At 59.4% G+C, this 12060-nt stretch overlaps 1 protein-coding gene and 2 long non-coding RNA genes across 52 annotated transcripts in view; 1 reads left to right on the plus strand and 2 right to left on the minus strand.

Moving 5' to 3' along the window:
* LOC114673121 (uncharacterized) lies at positions 1–3969 on the minus strand. The gene is made up of 3 exons (XR_013406449.1): positions 2057–3969; positions 1788–1860; positions 1–1046 (listed from the first exon to the last, which is right to left on the minus strand). It is a non-coding gene; the product is annotated as an uncharacterized LOC114673121 (long non-coding RNA).
* Positions 1114–12060, plus strand: part of TSPOAP1 (TSPO associated protein 1) — a 27915-nt gene continuing 16968 nt past the window's right edge. For 18 of the 50 annotated variants that reach the window (XR_013406432.1, XR_013406433.1, XR_013406438.1 and 15 more), the window contains exons 1-14: positions 1114–2321; positions 3123–3230; positions 3492–3620; positions 4179–4358; positions 4885–5076; positions 6339–6416; positions 6503–6586; positions 6852–6941; positions 7115–7237; positions 7493–7597; positions 9487–9537; positions 9937–9957; positions 10772–10976; positions 11612–11784. Coding sequence is in view for 35 of the 50 variants with exons in the window: in XM_028836282.2 (XP_028692115.2) it covers positions 1989–2321; positions 3123–3230; positions 3492–3620; positions 4179–4358; positions 4885–5076; positions 6339–6416; positions 6503–6586; positions 6852–6941; positions 7115–7237; positions 7493–7597; positions 9487–9537; positions 9937–9957; positions 10772–10976; positions 11612–11784 (1872 nt within the window). In the remaining 15 variants the exon portion in view is untranslated. Of the gene's footprint in view, positions 2322–3122; positions 3231–3491; positions 3621–4178; positions 4359–4884; positions 5077–5187; positions 5638–6338; positions 6417–6502; positions 6587–6851; positions 6942–7114; positions 7238–7492; positions 7598–9486; positions 9553–9936; positions 9958–10771; positions 10977–11611; positions 11785–12060 lie in introns of those variants that run through there. The other 32 variants (XR_013406440.1, XR_013406436.1, XR_013406442.1 and 29 more) reach the window with 7 other exon arrangements.
* Positions 4164–5340, minus strand: LOC144335522 (uncharacterized). The gene is made up of 3 exons (XR_013406450.1): positions 5260–5340; positions 4547–4616; positions 4164–4413 (listed from the first exon to the last, which is right to left on the minus strand). It is a non-coding gene; the product is annotated as an uncharacterized LOC144335522 (long non-coding RNA).

The raw sequence follows: 12060 nt of genomic DNA on the forward strand, positions 1-12060 counted from the left end.
TGTGTTTTTCTTGTTTTATTATGTGACCCATAGACACATAATAGCACACACATATACACACAATGGCCCCTTCACATATGCAGAAATAGAGATATGTCTATTCTCTATATGCATACTATACACATGCATGTGCATAACGGCATGCATATATACTCTGACCTAAACATCAGCAACACATCATGCAGTGGCGTGCGTGTCGACCCACACACTGCTTTAGGGAAGTGAATATGTCCACTCCTCCCCATGCACCCGCTACCTCCAGCTCCATTGGCTCTTGCCTGGGTGGAGCCCACAGTCAGTCAGGGTTCAGTATCACTGCTGCTATTCTGTGGGGGTGCCACACGAGGGCCTCCGACCATGGCTGAAACTGGCTTGTCTAATGAGTCCCGGGTTCAGAGGGGAGAGGGGCTGCCTCTCGGGGCTTCTCCCAACACCCCTGTCTCTGGGGACTCTGTCTAGACCCCTGCCCCTGGATATAGGCTGACTCCTGGCTGGGGGGATTCTCACGTCCTTGTCCCCCAAATTATTTTTTCAAAGCAACAAGGTCTAAGGCTACACAGAAGGTGAACTTCCAGGCAATTCAGGGCAAAGCCAACCCAACAGGCCATGTGGGATTCCCTGGTGGCCTGGGACAGTCAGGTTGCCCACCAAGTGCAATCTGCCAGGAGGAAGCGGAAGCAATTCTCTCCGTCTATTTCTACCTGTCTCTTTGCTTGTCGTCCTGGTTTCTTTCTCTTGGTTTCTCTCTCTCTCTTTGTTTCATCTCAAGTCCCATCTTTTCTAGTTCTGCCCTTCTCTGTGGCTGGATCTCTGTCATACCCTCCCCCGTTCTGTCTCACCCGATGTGGGGAGGACCATCTGCACCCCGCTCGCCTCTGTACTCCGGAAGGTGTGAAAATGTGTGAAGATGAGGGTGGGAGGCCACATGTGGGAGCCCTGGGCTGACATCCCGTGAGAAACCTGCTCTTCCTTCTGTCCCCCGACCCTGTCAGCCGGTTCAACCCACCAGTCCAGCGCCATCACCATGGAAACCAGCAGCCGACTTCCTATTGGTGGGTGGGAGGGGAGGAGGAGGAGGAGGGGAAGGCTGGTTCTCCCCGGCTCACCCCCCCCAGTTCTGAGGCTCAGCCCTCCTCGGAGCCCACCATCTCGAGGCTCCCGGACTGTAAGGGACCCCTGCAGTCCCCAGAGCTGAGGCCAGCAGGGGCTGAGACTATGAGGCAAGCAGCCCATCGACCCAGACCTCCTTAGGACCAGCCCAGTCACCCAGCAAGCGAGAGAGCAGCAGCGGAGAGCAGAGCCGGAGATAAAGGACCACAGAGGACCACTGGGGATCACCCCCAGCAGCTCCTGAAGACCCTGGCCAGGCTGAGGGGTTGCGACGGAAGGCCAGACCCACAGACACTGACAGACACACAACGACAACGATGCACACAGCTGCACGACACTGACACACTCAGATACAACCAGTGACAGCATCACATACTGCCACAGCCCTGCAATACAGACACCCACACACACACAGAAACAACTGGCAACTCTGAAATGGGCAGACAGTGACACACAGCACCACCCCCCTCAACACACAGAAGTGGGGGCACCCATCTTCCCAACACACGAGACAACATTGACCTGCACGGACAGACCTGGAGACACACACACGCACCCTCACCCAGGCGCAGCTGTCAGTGGCCTCTGCACATCCTCCCCACCCCCACGGGGACACCCTCGCTCCTCCACACACTCGCGCACACACACAGAGCCACCAGCAAACATAGCTCACATACCCCTGGCTCCAGCTCCAGCAGCCCTGGCGCCTTCTGCAGCCTCCTTTGTAGGTGGGGAAGAGCTCAGCCAACCCTGGATGGAGTGTCGGTGAAGCAAGAGCTCAGAGGGGAGCGGGGCTGGCCTGGCATGACCCTCGCCAGTCCCCCCACCTGGCTGGGTGATGTCCCCTGGCCCAGGTTCTGGGGACCCTTGGCAGTACCATGGAGCAACTGACAACCCTCCCACGGCCTGGGAACCCTGGAGCCATGGAGCCATGGGCACTGCCCACCTGGCAGAGCTGGACTCCAGGTCGAGGGGGTGAACCTGGCGATGCAGTCCCAAGTGTCGCTGATACTCCTCCAGCAGCTCTGCAGCTTCCAGAACTGAGGTCTGAGGAGAGTTCCGAGCCCAAAGGAGCCAGGAGCTCTGGGCCCATTGGGGGCACTGACCCTGAAGAAGCAGAGGCTTGTCTGCCCAGCCTGGGCCAGCAAGCATCGAGCTCTGGACCTGCCTGCCAGAGGCCAGAGGATGAGGAAGTAGAGGCTTTCCCGAAGGTAAGGGATCTGTGGATGGCTGGGGTCTGCAAGGTGGGGTCTCTCACCGTGTCCTCCAGCCTGGCCAGGAGGTGAGGCGAGGTGTGGATCCCTACTGCCCACCTCTCCTCTCTTGGCCTGTCTGTGGGTCTGTCTCTGTGGCTATCTGTCCTCTCTTCATCAAGCAGGAATCTCAGGGGCTCCATTTCTTTCGTCATTTGCCTGTCCTTCTGACCCTCTTTGCCTGTCTGTCTAGATCTGGCCCTGCTGCTGCCCCGTCCCTCTCTGTGCCTCCCCCTGACAGTGTGTCTGTCTGTCTGTGTCTCTTCCTCCATGAGTTTGTCTGTCCTTGGGGGCTGGGGGGTACAGGGAGAGTGTGGAGGTGCACGGAGAATCAGTGCAGAGGAAGTAGAATGAAGGGAGGGGGCTTGGTGCTGGGCTGAGCCAGGGTTGGGGTGGGTGTGAGCAGGCTCCTGTAGAAGAGGGAAGGAACAGGACTTTGGGGGTGGGCAGGGGAGTCTGGAGGGATGGGAGTGGGAGCTCTAGCTGGCACGTCCCTGGAGGAGAAGATGGGCAGGAGTGGGACGAAAAAGGGAGGAGCAGGAGGGTGCCAGGGTTGGGGGCGCCTATGTGGACAGGAAGGACTGGACAGTTCCTTCTCCTAGGCCTCCTCTGCTCCTCTCTGAAGACCTGGGATGTGGGGCAAAACCGTTTCATCTCCACGTCTCCTTGGACCATGGATGGGGGATGCTTCCACATGGAAGGTTCTGGCTGGGTGACATGGGTTTCTGAGGTGCTGTCCTTGGTCCTTTCCCATGCCAGGCCAAGCTGAATATGGGCTTTGGGGACAGGCCCAATCTGGAGCTGCTGAGGGCCCTGGGGGAGCTGCGGCAGCGCTGTGCCATCCTTAAGGAGGAAAACCAGATGCTGGTGAGGCTTGGAGACTGGGGTGCTGCATTCTGGTTGGAGCCAGGCCCTCTGCCTCAGTGTCCTCCTCACCCCATGAACATCTCTCCAAGTGGGGGCTCCATGGAGGTGACAAAATGCTGAGACCTAGAGAGGGTGAACCCCTGCCTAAAGTTGCCAAGGACCCCACTGTGAGCCTAGGGCTCTAACCCAAGACCTGGGTCATTAGGACTGGGTCTGTGGGGTGCTCCCTACATGCCCCAATTCTGCCTGACCCCTTGTCAGAGGAAGAGCAGCTTCCCTGAGACGGAAGAGAAGGTGCGGAGGCTGAAGAGGAAGAACGCAGAGCTGGCGGTCATTGCCAAGCGCCTGGAGGAGAGGGCCCGAAAGCTGCAGGAAACGAACCTGAGGGTGGTGAGGACAGGAGGCTGCTGGGCGGAGGCTGGGCGACCAAGGAAGAGGGGAGCCAGGGCTGGGCTTGAGGGCTATCTGAAGCTTGGGAGTCACAGACTCAGCACCCAGGAAAGCAAGAATCTAAGGGATAAGGTGCAGGAAGGGCAGAGGCTGGCCAGGCAAGGAGGCCAAAGGTTTCTGGAGCTGTAGTGGGGAGGTTCCTGAGCAGGCAGGGAGCAGGGTTCTGGATTACCATGTGCTGGTGCTGGCGGCAGCTCCTGCTGAGCTCATCTCAGGGTATAGAGCTGGAGTGGGGGCAGGGATGAGACCCATCACAGTGGCAGCCCCAAATTAGCAGCATCCTTTGATCCTAAACTCAGATGTAGAGTTAATCCTTTCCGACTGCTGGGATGGGGGAGAGTGAGGCTGCTGGCTTTCTGAGACCCCAGTCAAGGTGGAAGCAGGTGGCCACCCCGCTAGGTTTTCATGCTAACTCCTCCTTTGGGAGGAAGGAGATGAAGAGTGGGAGAAGTGCCCCAGCCCTCAGGTGACCATTGGCCTTACCCCTCCTCTGGCTAGGTGAGTGCCCCCTTGCCCCGGCCGGGGGCCAGCTTGGAGTTGTGTCGGAAGGCCCTAGCCCGCCAGCGAGCCCGGGACCTCAGTGAGACAGCCAGTGCACTGCTGGCCAAGGACAAGCAGATTGCTGCCTTGCAGCGGGAGTGCAGGGAGCTGCAGGCCAGGCTCACCCTGGTGGGCAAGGTGCGAGGAGGCCCTGGTCACCTCTTCCAGCTCAGCCCTGCACAGGGCTATCTGCCTGTTGTGGGATGCGGACAAGATGTTAATAAGATGCAAATGAAACGGGAGGGTGGAGGTTGCTGGGAGTAGGTTCCCCTGGCAACGGCCCAGGTGGGAGAGGGGAGAAGGGGGTGGAGCCATGACTCCCAGACCTGGGCATTTCTGTGCTCCAGGCTTGAGGCTGTGTGCCAGTGGGTCTGGCTGTATGCATCCACACATCCCCTGTAAATGTTCACAAGGCATTTAGCACAGTGCTGGGCACATTGAGAGCACCCAAGAAATAAGTTACTCAGAATGTCCGCACAGGGGCTCGCGGGAGCATGTGGCCACACATGCATGCACATGTAACCAGGCATGTACGCTTGTGAGGGTGTGCACACTCCCGCGCATTGGAGTCCCTCCAGCAAGGCGAAGGGCTCTCCAGGGGATGGCATGGGGCGGGCAAGGGTTAGGCCTGACTCCCCTCCCTGTCCCTGTCCCCCAACCTCAGGAGGGTCCCCAGTGGCTCCACGTGCGGGACTTCGATCGGTTGCTGCGCGAGTCCCAGCGGGAGGTGCTGCGGCTGCAGAGGCAGATCGCGCTGCGCAACCAGCGGGAGACGCCCCCGCGCCCGCCGTCCCGGCCCCCGGGCCCTGCTCTCCCGGCCAGAGCAGAGGCGCCGGCTCCCGGGGCCCCGGGAGAGGTGAGCGCCGGCGCAAGGGCAGGTGTGTGGGTGCGTGCAGATGGCGGCGGGGAGCGACCACCGGGATCTCCCCTGCACCGTGCTCAGAACCCCAAGGACCCAGTGGTGGTGTGCGCACTCCCAGGGACTGGGGAGCTTTCCCGTCCTGGTCAGGGTCCACCTCCAAGCCTCCCGCGCTCGTACCTGCGCCGTGCCCTCCCCTGGGGGCTCCAGGGTTCCGCCCTCCATAGGCCTGCGCCCAGCGGGGCCCGGCCGGCCGCCCCTGCCGCGCTGCCAGTGGTACGGCCCAGCCGCAAATCCCTGGTTGCCCTGGCAGCCGCCCGGGGCCCAGCCCGCGCCGCCTCCTCCAGCCGCCGCCGTAGAGCGGGGACGCCCCAGTCAGCGTCCGCCTGGCTGGCCAGGCCTGGCCCCGGCTACCCGGGGGCGGCGGTGCGTCCGCCTCGGCTCCAGGTACAGGCAACCCTCACTCAGCGGGGGACTTAGGCAGCCCCTGATTCGAGGGCCAGGGACCTGCTCCGGACCCCCAGAACTTAGGGGTCTGGCTTCTCTCCATCATCCTAGGTGGGCAGCAAATAGGTCCTCCTCCTTCTGGGAAGAGAGCTGGGAGGAGAGACCGGGTAGTGATCTGATAGTGACCAAGACCTCCGGGTGGGGGGAGGCTTCTTGCTCAGATTTTGTCCCTCTGGCTGGCCCTGGAAGGGAGATGCACCTCCCATTAAGACCTGTCCTCCCCAAAGTTTGTATGGATAAACGGAAGGTGTGGCAGGGTGGGCTTTGGGGAAGCCAGGAGAAGGGTCTGGCCGGGCTTGCGCTGCTCTAGGCCAAGCCCAGATTTGGATGATATAGAACTCCTGTCTTGGGGAACACCACTTCCCTGGGGACCCAAGCAGCCTCCTAATTCTCTGCCGGTCGCTGAAGGACACCCAGGACAGTTATTGAGTGCAGAGCAGGGCTGCTGCTGGAAGCTAAAAAGGGAAAGCTTTGGCCTGGATAAAGGACCCATCTCCCAGGGCACACGTGGGTCCCAGGATCTCAAAGCACTTACAGCTCCAGGACACAGGGGTGCAGCCTTTGTACTTATACATCAGCTGGAGACAATGGGAGGGGATGGGCAGACAGTACCCCTCTGTGCTCTTCCTAGGCAGGGATCTCTTGCTGGCTGAATGATGGGGTGGGAACCTGCTCTGGGCAGGCTGGGCTGGGGCAGGCTGCCCTGGGGCCCTGTTCTCAGGTGCCAGCCCCTTGCCCCTGGGCATTTCCAGGCCACACCCCAGGAGGATGCAGACAACCTACCCGTGATTCTAGGGGAGCCAGAGAAAGAGCAGAGGGTGCAGCAGCTGGTAAGTCCTAGGTCAAGGGCTGGAGGCAGCCTGCTGTGGGCAGATGTACCTTCCCGCATGAGGAGCCCTTGGTTCTGACCCAACAGGAATCGGAGCTCAGCAAGAAGCGGAAGAAATGCGAGAGCCTGGAGCAGGAAGCCCGGAAAAAACAGAGGCGATGTGAGGAGCTGGTGAGCTCTTGAGGGCAACCCAGAGGCCAGCTCCTCCCTTTGCCCTGGCCAGCCAGGTGGTGGGCTCCCTCTCAGCTCTGCTCCCGCCCCTCCTGCCCTCAAGAACACATTTTCCCTCCTGCTCCTCGGTGCTTTCCTTTCCTGGCTGGTGCAGGTTCCAGCAGGGGAGGAAGGCCTTGCCTGGGAGGAGGGCAGGGTCCTCTGTGCGGGGAGAGGGGAAATGTGGGTGCTGGGCCCCCTCCTGAGAGCTCCTCTGCCTGCTCAGGAACTGCAGCTGAGAGAAGCGCAGAATGAGAATGCCCGCCTGGTGGAGGAGAACTCCCGGCTCAGTGGGAGAGTCACAGAGAAGGAGCAGGTACCATTTCCACCCAAGTGCTGTGGAGACCTGTGCTCCCACCAGAGCCCCAGTCCCCAGCCAAGGGGCTTTCTCCCCGACCCCTGAGCAGAGGTAGGGGACTGTTCCCGCTGTGAGGGCTCTGGTGGGTCAAGGCTCACCCACCCAACTCCCTGCCATTGCCCCCTCACTAGGTGGAGTGGGAGAATGCGGAGCTGAGGGGCCAGCTCCTGGGGGTGACACAGGAGAGGGACTCAGCCCTTCGCAAGAGCCAGGGCCTGCAAAGCAAGCTGGAGAGCCTGGAGCAAGTGCTGAAGGTGAGGGGATGGTGCAGGTTGGGTAGGGTGCTGGGCCCTGGCACAGGGAGCAAGTGGGACAGCAGAATATGCTTAGGGAGGGGCACTAGCTCTGAGGGCTGGGCCTGGAGCTGCAGCCCCTTGCCGTCTCCAGACTCAGTTTCCTTTGTAATAGAGGAATCTGGAGCAGACGGTGTTTGAGGCTTTCTCATCTTAGATCTTCTCTAGAAATGGCCAAGTGGGGGCTCTGGCCTTGACTCGGATCTTGTGTTTCAGCACATGCGGGAGGTGGCCCAGCGGCGACAGCAGCTGGAGGTGGAGCATGAACAGGCTCGGCTCAGCCTGCGGGAGAAGCAGGAGGAGGTCCGGAGGTTGCAGCAGGTGGGGCGGCAGTGAGGGAAACTGGCAGGCTGCCGGACACCGGCTTTGCTACTCACTCATCCCACAAGCATTTACTGTGTGCCTGGCACGGTGCTAGGCATTGGGGAGACTGTGGGGAACAAAGACCAGGTCCCTGAGCAGTCAGCAAATTAGCAGATCCATGAGTGAGCTGATTTCAGACACTGATGTGCACAGTGGTGGAGAAGAACAGGGTAATGTGACAGAATGACTGGGATGGGGTGAGGAGCCACTTCAGAGGTCATCAGGGAAGGCCTCCCTGAGGAGGTGACAATTGAGCTTGCCAGGCAGGAGGCATAGATATGTACATGCTCTGTGGCAGGGAAGAGCTGGAGAAGCCTGAGACCAGTGTGGCTAGAATACAGCAAGGGATGGGCAGCATGGTGGGAGTAGGCAAGAACCGGATCCTGTCGGGCCTTAACGGCCATGTGAAGAGTTTGGGTGTTTTGCTTTGTGAGTAGTTAGAAGCTCCTGAACGATCCTAAGTTGGGGAGTGGCATGATCTGAGTCACAGGATCACAAAGACCAGGTCCCTGAGCAGTCAGCAAATTAGCAGATCCATGAGTGAGCTGATTTCAGACACTGATGAGCACAGTGGTGGAGAAGAACAGGGTAATGTGACAGAGTGACTGGGATGGGGTGAGGAGCCACTTTAGAGGTCATCAGGGAAGGCCTCCCTGAGGAGGTGACAATTGTGGCATTGTGGAGGGTGGACTATGGGAGTGGGCGTGGAGCAGGGCCTGGGCAGTGGCCTGGGAGGGAGATAGTGGCTGTCTGGACAGGGATGCATGCAGCGAAGGGGGAGACAAGTGCCCAGGTTTGAGTTATGTTTTAGAGATAGAACTGACAAGCTTCTAGCTGGGCATGGTGGCTCACGCCTGTTATCCCAGCACTTTGGGAGGCCAAGGCGGGTGGATTACTTGAGGTCCGGAGTTCGAGGCCAGCCTGGCCAATATGGTGAATCCCCATCTCTACCAAAAATACAAAAATTAACCTGACATGGTGGCATGTGCCTGTAATCCCAGCTACTCAGGAGGCTGAGGCAGGAGAATCATTTGAAGCCAGGAGGCAGAGCTTGCAGTGAGCTGAGATTGCACCACTGCACTCCAGCCTGGGCGACAGAGCAAGACTCCATCTCAAAAAAAAAAAAAAAGAATTGACAAGGCTCCCCGTGGGATTCCAGTTGAACCCCTTCTCTGTCAGCCATTTGCTGTATAAACTCTGGTGGAGGTGGGGCTCTTCCCGCTCTGCGAGGTGAAGGATGAAGGGGCAGCGGATCAGAGAGGTAGGGCATCCCAAGTGCTAAGTTCCATTCGGGTCATGTCTGAGCTACGTGTTAAACATTCAAGGGGAACTGTCCACAGGCACCTGGATACATGAGCCTGGGGTTATGGGTAAGTTGGTCTTGGACATATTTGGAGCCATCAGCGTGTTCAGTTGCATGAGTAGATGGGAGCCCTAGGGAGAAAGTAGACAATATAAACTGGGCCCAGCACTGGGTCCAGGGGAACCCTAACATTCAAAATGGAGGGCAGGAAGCAGGCAAAAGAGGCTGAGAAGGAGCATCCAGAAAGGTAGGAGGGAAACCGGGAGGATGGTTGCTCAGGAAAGAGGGGAGCAGACTCAGCCACGCTCCTCCTGGACCCCTTTGCCTTCTGGTCTAAGGTATGGTTCAGGGTGGGTGTTCAGGAGGGAGAAACTCTTCAGCCTCCCCCTTCCCTATCCCTCTTCCCTCTCTCCCTACTCTTTTCTTTCTACTGGCTTCTTCCTCCCCTGCCTCTGTCCTTTCTACCCTCCCTCTTTTGCATCCCTCTCTACTCCACCCCATTCCTTCTCCTTCCCTCCAGCATTTTGGTTCCTTCCACCTGTAGGCCCAGGCAGAAGCCAAGAAGGAACATGAAGGAGCCGTGCAGCTGCTGGAGGTAGGGCGCCTGGAAGTGGCCCCCAGTTCCACCGTCTTGGGAGGAAGGCAGGGGAGCTCCAGATAGAGCTGGAATGGACTATGGTGGTGGGGAGAGGGGTTGCAAGAGGGGCCCTTAAATGCTCCAGGGCCTGGGGGAGTCCCCTTCACCACTGGCCTATTTCTCAGGGTGGGCATGGCTGGGCAGGGGGCTCCTAAGTCTGGTGGCAGCAGTCTCCCATTGCTGCCACCCCCAGGTGCCTTTACCCTGAGATATCCTTCTGCTTAGGAACTGCTAGTCAGTCCAGGGAGCTGACTGGGTGATGTCCACTTAGGCCCCCTTCTCCCCCTCCCTCTCTGGGTTAGCAACCCACAGTGCTCAGGGTGCTAACCTGTTCTCTGCTTCCTTTTCCTGCAACAGTCTACCTTGGATTCCATGCAGGTAGCGCCTCGTTCTCTGCTTCCCCACACTTCTCTAGGCTGGCTGGGTTGCATCTCCTCCCTCAGGGCCTAGGCAGTCCCACTCTCTCATCCAGCAGAGGGGGTGTCACTGGGAGCAGACCTGAGAATCCAGAGGGGATGGGGTTCCCACAGGACATGTGCAGCTGTCCCCTCGTCCCAGGCCTGCCGCTGTGTCTGTCAGACACTGGGCCTCCCCTCTCTAGACACCCTGATCACGAGGAAGGTCATCGCCAGTCTAACTTAGGAGCCTCGCCATAGAGGCCGGAGAGAGCCCCTGCTATTGGGACTCTCCTCAGACCTGAGAAAACTTCCCGGGCATTGGCCCATTCCCATCATGAAGACATCCCTGGCTCTCCTGTGGCATTTCCTGCCCACCTGTCTCAGGGAAGGGGTTTGGGTTGCTGACTATGGGAGGGTGATGAGCGGTGGAGCTGAGAAAACTCCTGCGGTGATGGTGGTGATGATGGGGTGGGAATGATCCCTGTTGGCCTAGAAAGCAGCCAGAGGCAGAAGTGCCATTGCCTAGGGCCTGAGGGTTGGTGACTGTGTGGCAGGCCCCGGCCTTGGCTCTGGAGGGGGCTGGGGTGAAGATGTCCCAGGACACAGCCCAGGACTTCACCCTCAGCTCTCATGCGTTAAGGGCCGTGGGGTGGCCAAGGCAAGGCTGGTGCCTAGGTCTGGGGCGGGGTGGATGGATTTGACCTGAAACCCAGTGTAGGGCTGTGTAGAGATGGCACAGGCTGGCACTGGGCAGCTTTGAGGGGCCTGGTGGCTCATGGTGGGTCTTGGCCCAGGCCCGGGTTCGAGAGCTCGAGGAACAGTGCCGCAGCCAAACCGAGCAGTTCAGCCTCCTGGCACAGGAACTCCAGGCCTTCCGCCTGCACCCGGGCCCCTTGGATCTGCTCACATCTGCCCTGGACTGCGGGACCCTTGGAGACCGCCCGCCACCCCCCTGCTGCTGCTCCACTCCCCGGCCTTGCCGGGGGTCTGGCCCCAAAGGTAAGGTGGACCCTAGTGGCATTGGCCTGGAATCCCCAGGCCTGGGCTTTTGTATAGAGCAGAGAGTTCAGGATCAGAGAAGGCCAGCAACTCATCCAAAGTCCACAGCAGGTTGGGGCTGTGCCTGGCTAGAACCAGGTTCTGATGGGGGAAAACAAAGCCCGGGGGAGTGACTGTCCCAGAGTCTGGCCCAGGCATCGTGGGCCGCTGCTCCTCTCCTTCCAAAAGGACCTGAATGATCAGGGCTGAGGGCTGGGCACTAGGAGTCAGTAGCAGGCAGTGTGGTCTTGTGAAGAGTGGGGGCTTGGGGGTCAGTCAGATCTGGTGGTCCCAGCTCCACTTACTTGCCAGTCACTGTGAATTGAGAATGCTGCTTAACCTCTCTGGGCCATAGTTTCGTAAGCTGTAAGACAGGAATAATTAAATGCATCTTATCAAGCTGTTTTGACGATCATGTGAAATAGTATTTGTAAATCAGCTATACTCTATTTAGTAAGTTTCTCTCTAAACATTTCCCTTTTGGTAAGGAAGCCCGGCTATGGAGGGCCTGGCCCCCATATCCAAGAAGCACCACCCTATCTCCTGGTCCCTCCTCAGGCCACAGACCCCAAGCCCACGTGCCATCTTCTCTTTAGACCTTGACCTCCCGCCGGGCTCCCCTGGGCGCTGCACCCCAAAGTCTTCCGAGCCTGCCCCTGCCACCCTCACTGGGGTCCCTCGAAGGACAGCCAAGAAGGCAGAGTCTCTCTCCAACTCCTCCCACTCCGAGTCCATCCACAACAGCCCCAAGTCATGCCCTACACCTGAGGTAAGTGCTAGGGTGGGGCCTGAAGTTCTGGCTTTGGTTTTGGGCAGGGTGCAGGGCAGGTGGCCCTGACCTCTTCTGGGGTCCCCAGGAGTTGGGTGGCGATTTTTGGGGTCCCACGTTGGGAGGTGGGAGGCCTGTGGATTCCTCCTGTGGGCGAGGGGCTCGGGTGGAGCCGTTCCCGCCCTCCGCCGCCTGCCCGCAAGCCGCACCTGGGGCCACCCCAGCCCACTCCCGGGAGGCCCAGGGAGGCTGTGGAGTGCTGCGCTGGATGGAGGA

This window comes from Macaca mulatta, chromosome 16 (assembly GCF_049350105.2).
Source record: "Macaca mulatta isolate MMU2019108-1 chromosome 16, T2T-MMU8v2.0, whole genome shotgun sequence".
Lineage (NCBI taxonomy): Eukaryota > Metazoa > Chordata > Mammalia > Primates > Cercopithecidae > Macaca > Macaca mulatta.